General features: G+C 37.0%; 3 protein-coding genes across 15 annotated transcripts; all 3 read left to right on the top strand.

Annotated features, from left to right (window-relative positions):
* The first annotated feature begins 1,940 nt into the window (after positions 1 to 1,940).
* Positions 1,941 to 8,536, top strand: TIC62 (NAD(P)-binding Rossmann-fold superfamily protein). Its single transcript, XM_088677912.1, has 15 exons — positions 1,941 to 2,190; positions 3,107 to 3,224; positions 3,320 to 3,392; positions 3,475 to 3,511; positions 3,691 to 3,867; positions 4,470 to 4,551; positions 4,688 to 4,760; positions 4,855 to 4,965; positions 5,743 to 5,895; positions 6,197 to 6,429; positions 6,692 to 6,889; positions 6,966 to 7,163; positions 7,520 to 7,714; positions 8,158 to 8,242; positions 8,331 to 8,536. Exons 1-14 carry the CDS (start codon positions 2,016 to 2,018, stop codon positions 8,213 to 8,215), a joined length of 1,881 nt encoding a protein of 626 aa, XP_088534038.1. The 5' UTR covers positions 1,941 to 2,015; the 3' UTR covers positions 8,216 to 8,242; positions 8,331 to 8,536.
* Positions 8,464 to 11,847, top strand: LOC137729896 (S-adenosyl-L-methionine-dependent methyltransferases superfamily protein). Its single transcript, XM_068468947.2, has 7 exons — positions 8,464 to 9,293; positions 9,369 to 9,465; positions 10,004 to 10,142; positions 10,920 to 11,002; positions 11,151 to 11,285; positions 11,363 to 11,467; positions 11,575 to 11,847. The coding sequence occupies exons 1-7, from the start codon at positions 9,139 to 9,141 to the stop codon at positions 11,704 to 11,706; spliced, it is 846 nt and encodes a 281-aa protein (XP_068325048.2). The 5' UTR covers positions 8,464 to 9,138; the 3' UTR covers positions 11,707 to 11,847.
* A 1,106-nt stretch (positions 11,848 to 12,953) lies between these two features.
* LOC137729300 (putative E3 ubiquitin-protein ligase ARI1) lies at positions 12,954 to 17,409 on the top strand. 13 transcript variants are annotated; one of them, XM_088677944.1, is made up of 9 exons: positions 12,954 to 13,511; positions 13,871 to 13,903; positions 13,999 to 14,278; positions 14,513 to 14,993; positions 15,227 to 15,775; positions 15,884 to 16,041; positions 16,289 to 16,330; positions 16,418 to 16,475; positions 16,897 to 17,409. In XM_088677944.1, the coding sequence occupies exons 1-8, from the start codon at positions 13,392 to 13,394 to the stop codon at positions 16,432 to 16,434; spliced, it is 1,680 nt and encodes a 559-aa protein (XP_088534070.1). In that variant the 5' UTR covers positions 12,954 to 13,391; the 3' UTR covers positions 16,435 to 16,475; positions 16,897 to 17,409. The 13 variants fall into 13 exon arrangements, with proteins under 13 accessions (XP_088534070.1, XP_068324299.1, XP_088534071.1 ...); XM_088677945.1 differs by lacking the exon at positions 16,289 to 16,330 and having other exon boundaries at positions 12,970 to 13,511; XM_068468196.2 differs by lacking the exon at positions 16,418 to 16,475 and having other exon boundaries at positions 12,983 to 13,511.
* Positions 17,410 to 19,361: the final 1,952 nt, after the last annotated feature.

Raw genomic sequence — 19,361 nt, forward strand, 5'->3', positions numbered from 1 at the left:
ACGCACGTGAGCGCGTGCTTGAAGGTTAGTATATAACTATGGGTACATTCATCAAATCACCCAAAAAAAATAATGTAGCACAAAACATTGATAGATTCTTCAAACCAAAAAATATGGATACATTCTTAAAAAAAAGTTGAATGAACCTAAAAAAAAAACTCCACATGGATATATTCTCAAATCAACGAAAAAGAATGTACCCATATACATTCCAATAAATATGGGCCCCATGAAAGTATGCATAAGCTACCTATAATCCTCATACAAGATGGATAAAAATGTACCAAAGGTGATCTATTGACAAATGGATGCATTTTACAACGAAAAACAATATACATATAATGATATGTAGGGATATGTGTCACATCCCAACCCGGGTGGGACCACTTCCCGGGCCCGCTCCACCACCGTAGCACGATATTGTTCGCTTTGGGCTTATCATTCCCTCACGGTTTTGTTTTTGGGAACTCACGAGCAACTTCCTAGTGGGTCACCCATCATGGGATTGCTCGAGCCCTCTTCTCGCTTAACTTCGGAGTTCCTACGGAATTCGAAGCCAGTGAGCTCCCAAAAGACCTCGTGCTAGGTAGGGATGAGAATATACATTTAAGGATCACTCTCCTGGGCGATGTGGGATGTCACAATCCACCCCCCTTAGGGGCCCGACGTCCTCGTTGGCACACATGCGACCAGGGTAAGGCTCTGATACCAAATTGTCACATCCCAGCCTAGGGCGGATCACTTCCCGGGCCCGCTCCACCACCGTAGCATGATATTGTCCGCTTTGGGCTTACCATTCCCTCACGGTTTTGTTTTTGGGAACTCACAAGCAACTTCCCAGTGGGTCACCCATCATGGGATTGCTCTAGCCCTCTTCTATCATGGGATTGCTCTAGCCCTCTTCTCGCTTAACTTCGGAGTTCCTACGGAACCCGAAGCCAGTGAGCTCCCAAAAGGTCTCGTGCTAGGTAGGGATGAGAATATATATATTTAAGGATCACTTCCCTGGGCGATGTGGGATGTCACAATATGGGTACATAAAATGCAACAGCCAAATACAATGTACCTATATTATGCGGAACATATACTAAAACAACCCAAAAACATTGTACCCATAGAATATGTATGATGAAATTTAACCAATAAAAGAAAATTGCACTCGAAGAAATATATGTATAGAGAAATTGAATTGTACCCCATGAAGAAAAAAACTAAAAAAAAGAAAATAATTTGAACTTTGCTTTTACTTGTTTGTATTGAGCTGCCTATCTTTTAAGTTTTCCTTACCTTGTAATAGTTATGTGTATTAATGAATTTTATTATGTTTGACACAAAAAAAAATAATTCCCTCAAGGAGCATGTCTAAGTGTAACTACCTCATGGATAACATACACATGATATTGAATTAACCTAGGGATGGGTGTATCTTTTTGCCGTCCTCTACAGTTATTAATTCTTTAATTTGCTAACTTAGTTACATCTTCAAATACGTTTTTTTTTTTTTTTTTTTGTTTTGTGACACAGTAAATTTAACTTTGCTGCCAAATTGTTACCTCATTTTGAATTGGAGATGCTCTTGGACCTAAATCTATGGTCACGTACGACTCCCCGAAAGTCCTATTAGAAGTAAAAATGGAAGCAGATGTAGCCAATTGGCAGCTACCAAGCCACAATATGTGGAGAGATTTTTTAGTATGCTGGAAATACGGTCTGGTATATTAATTTTATAATACAAGAGGTTATATTTAAAAACAATTTAACCACTTGTGTTATGACATTTAATGTATAAAAAACACACACTTAATGTATCGTGCTGTGTTTCGATACCTAGAAAAATTTCTTTAATCTGTGACAGAGGAAATTTGGCGCGGGGTCCATCATATCCATGGACTGTGGAGGGTGCCACATCTGCCAAACTCAAAAGTTTCAAGAGATAATAAAACCTTTCATTTGCCTCCAATTGTTTAAAGCTCTGAGCTTTTGGTGAGCTTCTGAACGCTTGAAACTCCACTGCGATGGAGGCTTGCTCTCTGCACTCACCAAATGTGACCACGATTCCCTCCTCTTTATCCCAAAGTAGGTTTGCAGAAAAACCCCTTCTGCTTGGCCAGACCCTCAAATTTTCCAATTCCAAGAGGTACCCAAATGCTAGGAAGCTTGGATTTCTTCATGTCAAAGCTCAAGCTTCAGGTATGTAATATTTCTTTTACTGTTTCGTTGAAATGGGTTTGTTATGCTTTTAATTTTGATTAATGATATGATGCCCCTTTTTTTTCGTTCTTCTGGAATTTTTGATCTTATCATGATTTTACTATTGTTTATTTGTGTTTTTCTATGTATTTATAAAAATGTAGTGATGATATGATCCAATCCAACATTCAAAATGTACTAAAATTTTACCTACTTCACCACCTGCATCATGTTCCCTAATCCTCCTGCTACTGCTAGTTCTGCAGATATTTTGCGAGAGAGCAAACTAGACCGAGAAAATGAGCTACATTAAGGGATTGTTTGGGAGTGTTTCGGTAGAAGTGATTAAAAACGATTAAATGTATGTGTAGAGAAAGGAAATTTTGTTTTTATTAATGGTAGGAAGGGACTGATGTGGAGCACTTGCAAGTTATCAAACAAAAGTAGGTGTCATTTGCATTTAGAGAGATGAAATTTCAATATAGTCTAGAAACCCTACACTTATAGTAAGATTTTGAGGCTTGTGTCACCAATCACCAATGTCAACAGTTTCTCCATTAGCTTCGAATTCACCATCATAGTCTAGCACTTTGTTGCACTAGCTTCCCATTTAGGATGTGAGGCATACTTAAATTCGATATACTCTTGGAGATGTGAATTATGAATCAGTGCTTGTAAGAGTATATATGCTACTGGCTTGCATAAGCTGGCTACAGAATGGTGAGGAAATAATAGAGCATAAGGAAGTGCCTTAGAACGTATTCAACCTACTTCATGTCACAATCTTATCTTACCTATATGTTAAAGAAAGTTAAGGGGCTTTTCCTCTGTTTAGGTATGTGCTGAAATGGTAAATTGGTAATCACTGTAACTCCTTCCTAACCTATCTGTAACTGATTTTTACTGTTTTTACAAGGCACCACAAAGTTCAGCTCAGAGATAGTTGAGCCAGTTCCAGAAAAAGGAAATATTAAGAATGAGAATCTTGCATTTGTTGCCGGTGCTACTGGGAAAGTTGGTTCACGAACAGTAAGGTTATCATTTGCTGCTGACTCTGCCTTTAGGTGATTTTCTTTTCCAACCTGAGACCTGTTTTATTAAATTTCTAAGCTTTCTTAGTGCGATTCAGGGAGCTTTTGAAACTTGGGTTCCAAGTCAGAGCTGGTGTCAGGAGTGCTCAGAGAGCGCAAACTCTTGTGCAAGTATGAATTTGATTGGTGATATTATAACTTATGCACCACTTTCCTTAATCACATTTATACTGATAAATCAATTCATCTGCAGAGTGTTAAACAAATAAAGCTCGACGAAGGGATTCAGCGTAAGATTAAAGACTTTAGAACTATCAATTTCTTATTGCATTTGATTTCTATAAAATTTTCAGTGAAAAAAAAAGGACAAAGTGAAAAAGAGGAGCGAGATAAGGTTTTGATAAAGAGATATTACCTTAACAATATTTGCTTATAGCAAATAACAGGTAGCTTTTGATTTTTAGCCCAGCTGTAGAAAAGCTTGAAATTGTGGAGTGTGACTTGGAGAAACCAGATCAGATTAGACCAGCATTGGGCAATGCATCAGTGGTCTTGTGCTGCATTGGTGCCAGTGAGAAGGAGGTTTTTGATGTTACTGGACCATATCGAATTGACTATCTAGCTACCAAAAATCTTATTGAGGCAGGTAAGAAAGGGTTTTGACTGGTGGCAGGTACAATGTTACTTATATCTTTGTGTGATGTAACTACATCGAGTTTTAGTCTTATTTATCTTGCTTTTGTTGCAGACCTAAAAGAAGTTACAATGAAAACATTATGGCTTATTGCAGTACCCTCCACACACACACACCCACTAGAGCCTTCTCTTTTTTATTTTATTTTAATAGATTTGTGAATATTTTTAGTTTCCATTCCCATAAGTAGAACTCTTCAAACACCTAGGATCGAGAAAGTTTTCATTTTTTTTTTTTGGATTAGCAAAGCTTCTGAAGCATGTTACCCTAAAAAAAGCTCATGCTTCTGAAGCATGTGTGGTATAACTTACAGTTATTCTAGGAAAGTATTCATCCAGTCTCGACTTGCGAGAACACGATGTTCTTTTACTGCTTAGCTGTTTATGTGATCTTTTACGAGTACAAACGGTTATAGATGGGAGGAGTGCAAAGAAATGGTGCCAACTGATCTTTGTATTCAGAATATTTTCTAATCTTGACTGTCTATCCAGTTATATTTTTTGAACTTTTAAGATAAAAAATGTGAAAATCTTGAGTATCTATCAATGATGCAGCAACTGCTGCAAAGGTTAACCACTTCATATTGCTTACGTCTCTGGGAACAAACAAGATTGGATTTCCTGCAGCTATTTTAAAGTAAGTCTACAGGCTCATGGTAGAAATTTGATATATTATCATTTGTTGCTTGTCTATGTACTCAAAAGTCTAGAGAAACAGCCTCCCTTTGTTTCTTATTTCGGTGAACACACTGAATTTCTCTTCTTTTATAAAGCTTATTTTGGGGAGTCCTGATTTGGAAAAGAAAGGCAGAAGAAGCACTGATATCCAGTGGACTTCCCTACACTGTGAGTATTCACAACATTTGCTGCAGAAAAATTAATGAAATAGATAGGTTGTAAGTTGCTGGATCGTTGAGTTCTTATCTGCGGTCTTCTTCAGATAGTGAGACCGGGTGGAATGGAGCGGCCCACTGATGCTTACAAGGAAACTCATAATACTACCCTCTCAACGGAAGATACTTTATTTGGTGGTCAAGTTTCAAACCTCCAGGTATTCCTTCTGTAAAGATTACTTAATTGTGCACCATGCTGTGCTGTTTCTGTTTTCAGCACTAACTGATGAAAAATAATTAGAAACCAAAAGTAGTAACATCGGCCATATAGTCAGCTTATTCAAAACAAAATACAAAGCCTAATTCTGAGGCTCAAACACCTGCGTTTTCTTTTTTTTTCTTTCTGAACAAGATAATAATTTGGTCTCCCTTGACTGAGTCAAATGCAACAGTTTTTCACTAGATAGTTTGAAAAGTGTATCGATTGTAATTTTGTGCCATATATATGTTTTCTACTGCGGATGAAAAGACTTCACTTAGTTAAATCATTTTCCGTACAAATGATAGGCTAATTACACTAAATTCATCTAAACTACGGGAAGGGGGCTTGAACTTAAGTGCAAAGGGTAAAGCATACTACCCTACCCAACTTGGCTAAACCCATATAATTAGTGAGGTCATTAGAAAGTTTAAAATTGAACATCTGTATTTCACTTCTGTCCTACCTTTGATTGTATTAATGTATGTTCTTGGATAGAGACAGGCATCTTGGATTGCGTTTTATGTACTGTTAAAACTAAAATGTTTTTGCTGTTTTAACTGTCACATCAGTAGACTAAAGATAAATCAAATATTGTCCTGATCCTGGTGCTTTTGTTTTCGAAATAAAAATTTCTACTCATGCTGTCCATAACTTAACATATATCTGAATTTGGTTAGAGAAACTTGGAATTTATCGATCAACTGTAAAAGTATACTTCTGTTTATCAATTCAGGTGGCAGAGTTACTGGCCTCTGCGGCCAAAAATCCCAGCCTTTCTTACTTCAAAGTAGTGGAAGTAATTGCAGAAACAACAGCTCCGTTGACTCCCTTGGAGGAACTCCTCACAAAGATACCATCTCAACGTGCTTACACTTACACACCAAAGGTTTGTTTGTTCTTCCTTTTGCTAACATTTAGTAAGTAACTAAGGAAATCTTTAGCCCCTTTTTTTCCTAAAAGGGCAGAAATACATTCAAGTTTTATATGTGAGCCTTCAGCTGCCAAGTGAACCTTGGAGAGTTCCCTTATTGCTTCGTGTATTATCTAGCTTTCATTCTTTCACCTTTCCTCATAACAGATATCGTTACTCCTGAACATGAATATCTCTGTTCTTTTATTCAAACAAGTAGAAGTACTTTACCTTTTAACTGTCAGAGCAAAATTGACGCTCTCTATGGTGTCATCAGGAATCATCTGCGGCACCCACAGCTGATCCAGAGCTTTCTAAGAGTGCCAAACCACCAACATCTCCTACTACGTTGCCAAGCACCACGGATCTTGCCACCAAAGTGAGTGATACAGATACCACACCTGCAGAATCAGTAGCTACCCCTCCTCAGGAAGCTTCAAAACCTATCATAGAGAAAGAAAGCATTCAGACAGAAAAGAAAGTTACAAGGGCTTCCTCGCCTTATGCTTCGTAAGCTCATAATATAGACACTGAAAACCTCACCTTATGCTTCGTAAGCTCATATTATAGGCACTGAAAATCTAATAATCTAACTTTCTTATGACAAGAACAACACTGCACTGGTACAAAACTATAGATCTTTCCACATCTTTCCAGAGTCTGTTGTGGTCCCTATATATGTTAAATTTCAAGTCAATCCAATATCTTTAACCATTTCTTATCTCTGTTATTATGAAACGTAACATTGCTTTCTTTTTGTTTTATTTTGCAGATATGATGATTTCAAACCACCGTCGTCACCTTGTCCCACTCCACCTAGTACCCAAAAAGATGTGGAAGTTGTTGATGCTGTGTCAACAACCATTTCAGAGGCACCAACCAGCACAGAAGGGATAACAACTTCCGCGAATGAGATAAAATCAGTCTCACAAGAATTGCTAATAACAAGCCCCCTTTCGCCTTACATTGCGTAAGCTACTTCCAATGCTTTCCTGTCACATCATAGATATGGTACAATTTCTGTATGATGATATGATTTTTTATAGGTATGAGGATTTGAAGCCACCTAGCTCTCCGAGCCCAACGCCAAGTGCTCCCAAGAAAACGTCTTTGGATGCCTCAATTCCGGTAGAAGTTGTCACACAATCAAGTGGAGGTAATGATGTTCCGGAAGCTGAGACAAGCAGTGTTGCTGAAGAGGTTACTCCCTGCGATTCACCTCATTATCATTCACCCTACCACGTGTAAGGATTTTCTCATATTTTTATTTTTGTATTCAAAATAAGTGTTTTTTGCTTCTTGCTACTTTGATCATTGTACTCTTAAATTTGGTAAGTGCACAATCACTAATGCAATGATCTTGTAGGAAGTAACTACAAGATTCTGTTGATTGAACGGATGTTTTGCCTTCATATTATATAAGATTCGCCTCAATGAATTATTGATTTCAAATATTATGTTAAATCCAGCTATTTTTTGTCGAATATTAGCCTTTCCTGTGAGTTATATTGTTCTGAGAAATAGGGATTGAACTTATTGTTGGTGTTTTATATATCCAAAGAAGAAAAAGGAACTTATTGTTGGCGTGCTATGTTTTCAGATACGACGACTTCAAGCCCCCTTCATCACCATCTCCTACTCCTCCGATCGTATCAGTCTTCTCTGCCCCAGCTGCAAACAATGGATCCCCAATCGATACCTCAAACAGCACAGGGCAACTTCCAGCTGAAAATAAACAAAGTGAGGAAGAGCAACATACCAAACGAAAGCCAAGACCGCAGTCACCTTTTTATATGTAAGCTTCTTCATGGTTGCACTTTTGTAGGTCAACGGGATTTCATAAGATCGTTTTTACTATATTAAGTACACAAGGAAGAAACGTATTTAAGGGCTCGTTTGGAATTGCTTTTAAAATGGCTGAAAGAGTTTTTTGTAAAAAGTTTTTAGAACCAATCTTCAGTATAAATGCGAATCCTTGGAAAAGAACTTGAAGTGCTTCTTACAAGAAGCGCATAATTGGTGTTTCTTGCAGGAAGCACTTTAAGTGCTTTTGGAACCTAGAAACATGTTTTCTAAAAGCGCTTGCAGTTACTGTAAAAGCACTTTCAAACGAGTCCTTAGTCATGCTTTAGTGCCTCAGCGGGGAGTACAAACTAAAACTAGAACATACTCCTAGCTTATATGACAGATTTTCGTTTAGGACAACTTTACTGAACCTTTGAGGCTTATAATGAACAGGTATGAGGAGCTAAAGCCTCCAACATCACCAATACCAGTACCATCCCTAAAATCCTAGAAAGTATAACTGCCATCAATGTTTACGGGTAGTGATCCCAAAACTCTTCATACTTTCTGTCTTCTGAATGAACGAAAGCGAGTATTTCTCGGTCATATGAGACTAAACTGTCTGCAGGTTCACATATTCATGCAACTAAGCCCCCCACATAACAGCAGCATTGGAACAAATGTGGACTTTGCATCAGGGTGTTGGCAAGTTTGTTTTAATGTTCATGAAGAGGAAGCAACTGAAATTGCGGGAGTATTATTCATGGATATTCTAATACCAACACTGTATATGTTACAGTTTTATCTCTTAAATGTTTCTTTTCTTCTTTCAGATTATGTACTCAATATGCAAAAACCCAAACAACCTAATCTGCTTTTAACAAATGAGTCCTATGTTTTTGAAGTTTTCAAAAGTTTGCTGAGTGTGACAAAGAGTGGGTCTATATGGAGGGCCCAGAGCCAACCGAACCAAACCAATCCGACCGTTTTGGTTTGATATGGGTTTTGACATGACACAAGCGTAATTTTATATCGAATCAAATCATGCAGACCAAAGTCTAGTTTGGTTCGTTTTCGCTTATATGGAAGCGCATGACAGAATCAAACCAACTATTTTCCTTTTCTTTTTTTTTTTTTATACGAGACATGTTCTAGGATATTAGATTGCAAATTTGTTACTTTGAAGAAAATTTAACGTTTAAATAATCAAATTGCAAGTTTGTTACTTTCATGAAATGTTGAATATCGTTAGGATATTAGAATGTTACATGTGAAAGGGGTTAAAAGAAGAAAAGGGCTCAAATCTGCTTCCTATGAGCCCAAAAAGCAAATTTAGCAGCTCAGCCCAAAAGCGGAAACATCCACTCCTCCAAAACACCCCCACACCAACCACCAAAACAAAACAAGGCAGACTGGAGGGGTTTTTCAGGGTTTATGGCCGGCGGTGAAGCTTCAACCGGCCAGAGTCTGAGTGGGAGGAGAAGTAAAACCCGAAACAGTGAAATGGGTACAAAGCAATACCCGACCGGAACCCAGAGAAATGGCGTTGGACCATCTACTGCTCTCGCCTACCTCGATCCCAAATACTGGTAATTTTTAATCTTCCCCTTTCCCTTTCTTTTTCTCAATCAAATTCATAGTTCTATTGATGTTGTTTGTTTCAGGGACGAACGATTCTCCTCTGAGGAGCACTACGAGTGGCTCAAGGACTACTCTCACTTTCGCCACCTCATCCAATCACATATCACTCCCAATTCCTCTGTAACTTCACTCTCTCTCTCTCTCTCTCTCTCTCTCTCTCTCTCTCTCTCTCTCTCTATATATATATATATATATATATATTTATATATCTTATATATGTGTGTATTTATTGGAAATGTATCTTTTCTAGCTTAGTAACCGGCAATTATTTCTGGGTCTGGAGTATATTATGCTAGGAAGATGCATAGAGAGAATGGGTTGAATTGATTGATTGGTTATTCGAATCGGGTTGAGTTAAAGTTACGATATAGATGGATAGTTTAACACTTTATGTGGGAATTGTAAAGGCTGTTATTTTTGAGAAGATTTTATTTTTATTTGAGAAGAAAAGGCTGTTATTTCTTGCAGAATATCGCCTATTTCATTTGCCTCGATTGTCCTGAGCTCCTGTTATTCAAATTTTTCTAATGAACAAAAATTGTTGATTCATTTGCATCGACTTTATTTTTATACTTAAATAAGAATATGCATCATGTTTATTGGTTACATTTAGAAGGGTTGGATAAAGCAGTGGTGATGAGCAATGACTATAGTGCAGGTGTTGGAGCTGGGTTGTGGAAACTCACAATTGTCCGAAGAGTTGTATAAAGATGGGGTTACGGAAATAACATGCATTGATCTCTCTGCTGTTGCCGTAGAGAACATGCAGAAGAAGTTACAGTCTAAAGGTTTTAAAGGTGTGCTGTTTGAACTTTGATATTCTACAAACTATACACACTAGAATTATCTGCTTGTATACTGATCCTAAGACCCTATTACTTTTCCCCATGTTTCAATTGTGCTAAAGTGATTTGAGTTCAAGGTTTTTGATGATTGTCTAAATTTACAGAAAGAGGAGTTTTTGGTCCAAGTTGTTTATAGTTAATGATTAGAATTTGATTATCAATAATCAATCAATCTATACAAGCAGCATCAAACGTAAAAACTGGTATTGTAAAATTTGTGAATATATTATACCTGATATATATACTGTGCATGTATTTGTATACCTCAGGACATCTGTTTATTTATTTTCTGATAAGAGATATGCTACAATGTGTGTCCGACCTTAGAAATAACTTTCTGACAATATGTAATGGCTAAACGGTGAATGTGAATAGTAGTCAGGCCTTGGAACAATTAGTATTCATTACTTACAAACTCTTTATGGGGACAGCAGAATCAAAATTGTTCGCTGCTACTTTAAACTGCGTAATCTGGATTGAATCTTGTCTTTTGGGAGGACATTGGTATGCTATCTCCTCAATGATTTTCGGTGCTCCTGTTCCTAATTAAAAGTTTTTCTCATCCTCAAGCATAATGAACAATGGACTGTTTTGTCTCTCCGTTACAGTTTTTCTTGTTTCCTTGGAGCTCATTATTAAATTCCTTCAATTGAACTGATTCTCGGAACACAGTCGATTTGCATTAGAGAGAAAATCTTATTTATATTTTCCAATATTCTTTGTTTTCAGAAATAAAAGTTCTGGAAGCTGACATGCTAGACCTGCCTTTTAGCAATGAGTGTTTTGACGTTGTTATTGAGAAAGGAACCATGGTAAATTTACTATTTAAGATGGTTTTCCTCAAGTTTTGTCCAATTTCAAGTTATCAGTGATTACCGTGACCAATATAATTGTGATTTTTTCCACCACCTAAACCTTAAGCGAGAAGGGTATAATGCTTAATCTATTTTGATTATGAAGGAGGTACTGTTCGTTGATAGTGGTGACCCGTGGAATCCACGGCCTGCAACAGTAACCAAGGTCATGAAGATGCTTGAGGGTGTACATAGGGTTCTGAAACCGGATGGCATTTACATCTCAATTTCTTTTGGACAGGTAATATACCTATGTAGTAAGTTCATAGTACTTTTCCTAGTTAGAAACCTGTTCTTATTTGGATTGTTGTCCCACAGCCACATTTCAGGCGCCCTTTTTTTGATGCTCCACAATTTACCTGGTCTGTGGAGTGGAGTACCTTTGGTGATGGATTTCATTACTTCTTCTATACATTGAAGAAGGTCAGTCGAGAATCCAGATACTATTTTGTGTGCTCGTCGAGGCTTATATCAACCTTTTCCCTCGCAGAATCGACCATTATGTGATTAACAGTACATTAATGTTTCAGGGAAGAAGATCATTGGATGATAAAGGATCGAGTGAAGAGAAGTTAGAGACTGCGTCTATTTGTCTTTTTCAAGATGAGTTAGAGGGCGAAGATTATCTTTTCCGAACCAACATTGATGAACTCAATAGTTAGATGAACTTATTGTACCTTGTATTCATTATTTTCCTGGTGTAACATTCATTTGATTGTATCTCAAAGCCAAGTTAAAACTAATTATATAACACATTTAACCTGTCAACGTGCGTTATTTATACGAAATTTGTGTTCCCTTTTCTTGTCCACGCTTGATTTGGATTTTTTTTTCGGTGCAATTAACTACTCGAAAGTCTTGTGTTTTCATTCGAATAACTAAATTGTATAATTATCAGAGAGACGGACCAAGAGGTCCAATTCCAACAACACAGATATTGTCTCCAAATTGATAATTATCACGTGCACAATTCGTCAGGTGTGAGATTTTATCACGAAAATGGTGGGATATTTCAACATAAACAGCAATGTAATTTGGGTGTGGTTCCTTGAATAGTAGTTTGGGGAGTTGTATCTACCCTTGAATCACATCACTCTTTGAAGTATTCCCTAAAGAGAGTGCAGCCCAAGCAAGGGTCCTTTTGCTTGACACTTGGGATTGTGCTGGGCAGTCGATGACGATTAAAAACAAGAATTAGAGCCAACTCAACCAAGGGTAGAACCAGGAATTTCCATGAGGGTGGGTTGTAATACACGTTTTTCCTTGTAAGCATAAGGCCATAAATATCATCAACTTTTTTTGTGTGATTATAAATTACCTGACGAACATAGTGTATTGATGTTTACGAATTCTAATAGCTAGTAAGATGGTAGTAAGTGGTGATGAATTTATTATTATTATTTTTTTTTTTTGAATAAAGCGGATTAGTATTTTTGGTAACGGTGTTGGGACAAATTAATACCACTAAAAGAAATTGTTGTACACTCTCAGAATAACTATTATGCATACTTTTTTCATTATTTTTTTTCACTGATTCCAATACAAAATGACTCTTCGCGATTGATATCAAACTCTTTCAATCTCACTACACGGTTTAGCTCAATTTTACTCTCAATATCATCGTGTAAAATAAAAAATTATTCGTAAAATATGGTAAAGGATAAAAATAAAACAAAATCCATTAAATTAGTTGTTTGCTAACATTTCTAAGTACTTTTTTTTATTTGTGACCAAACTCTTGGAAATGAGACTACTTAGTAGATCATGATCTGATGATATTTTTTTTTACTTGTAAATGAGAAGTTTTAAGTTTGATTCTCGTCAAAGAAAATTTAAACCACACTATTATTAGTTCATTGTGAAATTAACTATTTTTCTAGTGTAAATAATATCGATAGTAAAATAAAATAAAATAAAATCTCTGAGCAGAGGGAGAGTGAGAGAGAAGCATAAACCGAAGAGGCCTCCTCCGTCCCAAAATTGTTTTTCCCTAAAACTCCCTCGCATTCAGACTTTCCAGTTGAGTTTCTTCCCAGCCCAACCTCTCCAGACTCGCACCCAAAATCCACCACTTGAACTAGATCCATCTCTCCACTTCCCTTAACAGCTCAAACGACGCCGTCCAGCTCCTCCATCCCCCTCACCAAACCCTCGTCTTCCAAATTCAATCCCAAAATTCAATCTATCTTCTCTCTTGGGAAGAAACCCCCAATTCGTCCCTACGTGAATTCCTTGCATGCGCGTACTGCCTGTTCGTTTCGATTGCAATAAAAAAAAAAAAAATCATTTTTTCTGAATTTTTTTGTTAAAGTTTCGATTTTTTTTGTTTGGGGGATATAAATAATCCATGGAGGATTGCTTGGGCAACGACGAGGAGTACTATTACTCCGATCAGGACTCTCTCGACGTCATCGAGAATGAAGACTGTGATCTTCAGTGGATTCCCCCCAAGGGCGCCACTACTAAGGTTTTCTGATTGTTTTCTGGGGGTTTCAGCTCTTTCCAGCAATCAATAGGAGTTGAATTTCAATTATTTATTTATTTATTTACCGTAATTTTTTATGGGTTTTCATGGTATTAATAAAATCTGTGTATATTTTGCTTGTTTTGTTTGTGCGCGTGCATATATATGTTGTTTGTTTCAATTCGAAAGACCTAACTTTTTGGTGTATTGGAATTTGGGTTGCTTTTCACTCTCTTAATAACTTTCGCATTTTTTTCGACATTTCATATGATTATTGCTTTTGGGTATTTCTGTCAAATAAGTTTTGGCTCTGTCGTTCTGTACTTATTTGGGAGTTTGACGGTGTTTCTGTACTGTTGCAGGTGATTACCAAAGAATCTCTTTTGACTGCACAGGTAGGGAAAGAATAGTCTTCACTGTTTTGCTATAAATCCTCGCTAATATGTGTTACGGTTTAAGATAACGTTTCAATGGCGTTGTGTTTATGCAGAAGGAGGATTTGCGCAGGGTGATGGAAATGCTATTCCTTAGGGAGCACCATGCCAGGACTTTACTTATTCATCATCGCTGGGATGTTGATAAGCTTTTTGCAGTGTATGTAGAGAAGGGAAAATCTTGGTTGTTTGCTGAAGCAGGTGTAACTGTCGTTGAGCATCACGATCTTGATCCATCACCTCCCAATTCACCAGTAATGTGTGCTATTTGTATAGAAGATGTACCTAGTAATGAGACGACAAAAATGGATTGTGGACATTGCTTTTGCAACACTTGTAAGTATTCTACCCGTCTTTTGCATTTTTGAATGTTACCGTGTTTATTCTTTTGTGGTTTTGTACGATTATTAGTATGCAGTTCATCGAATGGTATTTTTGGATTTATTCTTCATCCTGTACTTGTGTATATATATGTAGTAATATGTGCATACTTAGGTCTCTTATTCCATGTGCTTTGTTTTTCTATCATGTAGCAACTGTCATAAATTTAACATTCTCTATCTTATTTAGGTTGGACAGAGCATTTCGTCGTAAAGATAAATGAGGGTCAAAGTAAGCGCATTAGGTGCATGGCTCACAAATGCAATGCCATTTGTGATGAAGCCGTTGTCAGAAATCTAGTCAGTAAGAAGCATCCCCAGCTTGCTGAAAAATTTGACCGTTTTCTTCTTGAGTCATATATTGAGGACAATAAAAGGGTTAAGTGGTGCCCAAGCACTCCTCATTGTGGGAATGCAATACGCGTGGAGGATGATCAGTTTTGTGAGATAGAATGTTCATGTGGTCTACAATTTTGTTTCAGTTGTTTGTCACAAGCTCATTCACCTTGTTCATGTTTAATGTGGGAGCTTTGGGCCAAGAAGTGCCGAGATGAATCAGAGACAGTTAATTGGATCACAGTTCATACAAAACCTTGTCCCAAATGTCACAAACCCGTGGAGAAGAATGGTGGCTGCAACCTTGTGAGCTGTATCTGTGGACAAGCATTTTGGTGAGGGTTCTTTCTTCTTTTTTTCCCCTTCCTCTTGCTCCCTTCGATTGATGTACTTGTATTATTGTTTTTTTCTTGTACTTTTAACGTTCTTTGTAACTTGATGCATGCCCTTGCCATTACAGGCTTGACAAACTTAAAAATGAGCAAAGATTTGCATTATAGTTTTGATATCTTTTGACTGCTTTTGGAGGTATGAAACTGATTTGTACTTTCTTTACTCTGGATGCCAGTTGGCTATGTGGTGGAGCGACTGGTCGAAACCATACGTGGTCAAGTATTGCAGGTCATAGCTGTGGTCGGTACAAAGAAGACAAAGAACAAAATGCTGAGAGGGCAAAGCGGGATCTTTACCGGTATATGCACTATCATAACCGTTACAAAGCTCATACTGATTCCTTTAAGCTTGAAAGTAACTTGGAGGAGAGTATACAAAAGAAGGTGTCAATTTCAGAGGAGAAGGACTCGAATCTCAGAGATTTTAGTTGGGTAAACAATGGACTCTCCAGACTTTTCAGATCAAGGAGGGTTCTTTCATATTCGTACCCATTTGCTTTTTATATGTTTGGAGAAGAGCTGTTTAAGGATGAGATGACAACGGAGGAAAGGGAAATAAAACAAAATTTGTTTGAGGACCAGCAGCAGCAACTTGAGGAAAATGTTGAGAAATTATCCAAGTGTTTGGAGTCGCCTTTTGATCAGTATAGTGAGAATGAAGTTATGGATATAAGGATGCAAGTGATCAATCTCTCGGCAGTTACAGATACCCTATGTCAGAAAATGTGAGTGCCTGAAAATATCTCGATACAACTCTCTAGAAAATGTAGTTATGAATGTATTTGTGTATATATGTGATGCTCATCTACACATGTTTTTTAAACTGAATGCAGGTATGACTGTATTGAGACTGATTTATTGGGCTCTCTACAACTTGGTATCCACAACATAGCTCCTTACAAGTCAAAGGGCATTGAGAAGGCATCAGACCTTCCCATTAGTTGGGTCAATAATGCTGATAAAGGTCCGGTGTTGCATTGCGGCACAAGCGGTAAAGTCGATTCCATGAATCCTTCTGCCTCCCTTGATGTCCTAATTAACAAAAAAGAATCAAAAGTATGGTATTCAAACATCTAAGCATTATTGAGTGTAGTTGAACCTATCAACTTTTTATGTATCGTTATTGTGGTATACTCGGGAGCCAGATTGCATGCTGAAATTTTGTTATAGATATTATGATCATTAAAAATGTTAGGTTATATATTTGACTATGCCTCTTCTTACTTATGTTTTTACAGTACAACTTAAGCATGTATCTTCATCTGCCGATAGTGTTCTTGGTATGTCTAGCTATAGCTTAAATATATAGTCTTCCCTTATTTTCAATGGTTATTTGTTAGCTTATGATCAGTTTTTTTGCTGCTTAGGTAATGTTTTAACCTGAAGTTGATATCGAAAATTGAAGGCTTTTTTGCTTCTTCTGTGGTCAGCTTCTTTCACCTTTCTTGTAGTTGTATAGATTATGTCTAGTGGTTATCACAGATTTCCTATGTCGTTTTACCAGTCTAGTAGCTCTTCCAACTAGCAACGCATCGTATCTTCTTGGCATTGTGATTTTGTATTTTCCATTGGATAGACTGTACTTATAAAACCCTGGTCTGCAGCAGTCATATGACTAATTTTTCCGATGAACAAAAGCAATGTAATGTAGTTATATTATTTGTTCTTGGTAGTTCTTAAAAGAAATTTGTTGGTGTTGCAAACCATCGACATTTCTTTGCTTTCCTTTCATGTTCAGTTTAAAGAAGAATTTCATAATATCTTCTCTTGTATAGAAACATGGTGGACGCAAAATAGAAAACTCAGGCTAACATGTCTAAGATTTTACTAATACACTTCTATGCAGGAGGATCGACAGAACTGGAACAACCTTCAGGTTTTGGAAGTTCAGATGAGAGTGGATGCTCTTCTCGGAAGCGTGCTAGGAAGGAGGGTCTTGGAGGTGGTTTTGATCTAAACTTGCCAGCAGAGGTTGACAGATCTGATTCATGAAAGTCGTGCGCTTCCTACAGAAAAAAGGTGTACAGTCTCTAACGTAAGACCCTATTTTTATATGATGGTATTATCATTGTTAAACACTCAATCACTTTAAGTTCTAAGCTCCCAAGTGCTCTGAGTTTTCCCATTCTTATCCTTTTTGCTTCCATCTGTTTCTCGTGGAAGGGATTCGGAGATCCTTGTATCTAGATCCATTTCCTTTTCGAAAATGCGTATTTTGTAGATAAAGTTATGGGGGTGCTTTTCGGGGGAGCTAAAATGTAAATTTTCCAACTGAATCATGAGCTATTCTTAGTTATCTTGGGATAATATTCAAAATTTTTGGAGACTGGAAATAATCTAACTCGTATAATTTTTCTTAGGACGTCGGTTTCTTGTATTTCTTGCTTTGCCTTTTTGTTGTGTGCAAGTACTGAATAGTCAATAAAAGGAATGTAAATACTACGTTCATGTAATTGAACTGAAAACCTACACACTATTTGCATTTGGTGGCAACCCAACCTACTCAAATCTAACACTCACTTTGGATCAACTGTTTTATAAGGTAAGCATACATGGTTTAAATTCATAACCCGAATTAGAAGTCGGGCAGGCAAATACAGGTCGGAGAGTTTCTATCAATACTACACCTTGGATTCATGAATTATCCACCCCTTCTCTTTGTCCGCCTATGTTATGATACGTTAATTTGTGACCCTTTGTGACCGTGGCCGTCAAAACATGGCATGAAGATTGTGTTTAAGAAGCTCCAAAATGATTGGGGAAGAGACAGAAAATTGGATCCGTACAAGTCCCTCAATTTAGAAATGTCTAAAGTCAGACTTGTGAGTTAAATTATAATGTTTGTGACCTAAACTAACTAATGCGTTGGACCATAGTAGGCCTGTCCTCAGATCGATCGTTTCGTATTAAGCGAACGGGTGGGGAATGCTCAACTCGAACCTCAACAGCTTGTTAATGGCTGAACAATTGACAAAAAACAAACTTGAAAGCAAAACAAAGTAATTAGCTGAATACATGATGGGGGTCTAGTGCAAGAATTAGTTTGATACATCTTGAGCATGTCCAATGCAAGGAAATTTGTAATTTTGTCTAAGGGGAGAAAATTTTGAAAATAATCTATAATTTAAAAGAATGAATAAAGCTATACTTAGCACTCATTAATTAAAAGTAAATAAATTTTTGTTTTTAAAAAATGATCTTATCTACACTAAAGGGTGGAGAATTTAAAAGTAAATAATTGAATCAACAAGGATCAAACCATGTCAAGTGACTCAACATCCTCTTCCATCCCTCCAGACTCTATCCTCCTAACTTTTTTATTTAATTTTAAAAAAGGGTCCACTTTTTTAGGGGCTGAGAAGACTTACAAAAACATTTCAGCCTCCCGTTAGCCATTATCATGTGATTCACCAAGACATGCTATGTGAAATAGAGGTCTGAAATTCGTCTTTAACCACTAAGTCATCACATCGTGGTTGACTCTACCCTCCAACTTGGCTTTCACACAACTTAAAAAATAACAATACAGTTTGGGGACATAACACTTGATTTAACTTCATTTTTTACCTAATACAACGATATATACACCACGGGCTTGAGAATTCATGTTAGGCCTCATGGCAGCAGGTCATCCATAATAAATTGATATTGAACTCTTCTTTCACATAATCAAATTTAGGACCTCACAATTTTAAGTGAGGAGGAATTCACTACACCATAGGGGATGGCAATTCAATTCGTTAAACATGAGTAACTGTCCAAATGGGACGGATTTGGGTATGAAATTCGGTTATTTTTCAGTTACGGGGAAAAACCATGAATATTGATTCGGTTATGGTTTCAGATATGGTTATAGGGGTTTCCGATCGTTATCCATCCCCGAATCATCTCCTAATAATATATATAATATAGCGTATATGTATATTCACAAGTATTGGAATTATTTGATAATTTATTTAGTCTTTCTCCCATAGTGATTGTTTTATTTGCTTTCGTCACCTCCTTCCTTTTTTCATGGGACCAATTTGCCTTAATTTGCTATCATATTTGGCTTATCAAGAACACTTAAATTATAATGCGTAAACTAATAATATTTTTTCATTGATGAAGATAGATATAATCGTTAACTGATGGAAAATCTATTACTCGGTGAGTATGGTTATGGATAATCACCAATGATTAATTTGCAACTACGGATATGGTAAATTGTCATGGTTATGGGGATGAATATGTCATTTCTGTCCCCAAACCAAACTGTTGCCATCTTTAACTAGACCTGTTATTCATGTCATGTTTTTCATGTTCGTGTTG

Source organism: Pyrus communis, chromosome 10 (assembly GCF_041283825.1).
Source record: "Pyrus communis isolate YQ-2024b chromosome 10, ASM4128382v1, whole genome shotgun sequence".
NCBI classification, from domain to species: Eukaryota; Viridiplantae; Streptophyta; class Magnoliopsida; order Rosales; family Rosaceae; genus Pyrus; species Pyrus communis.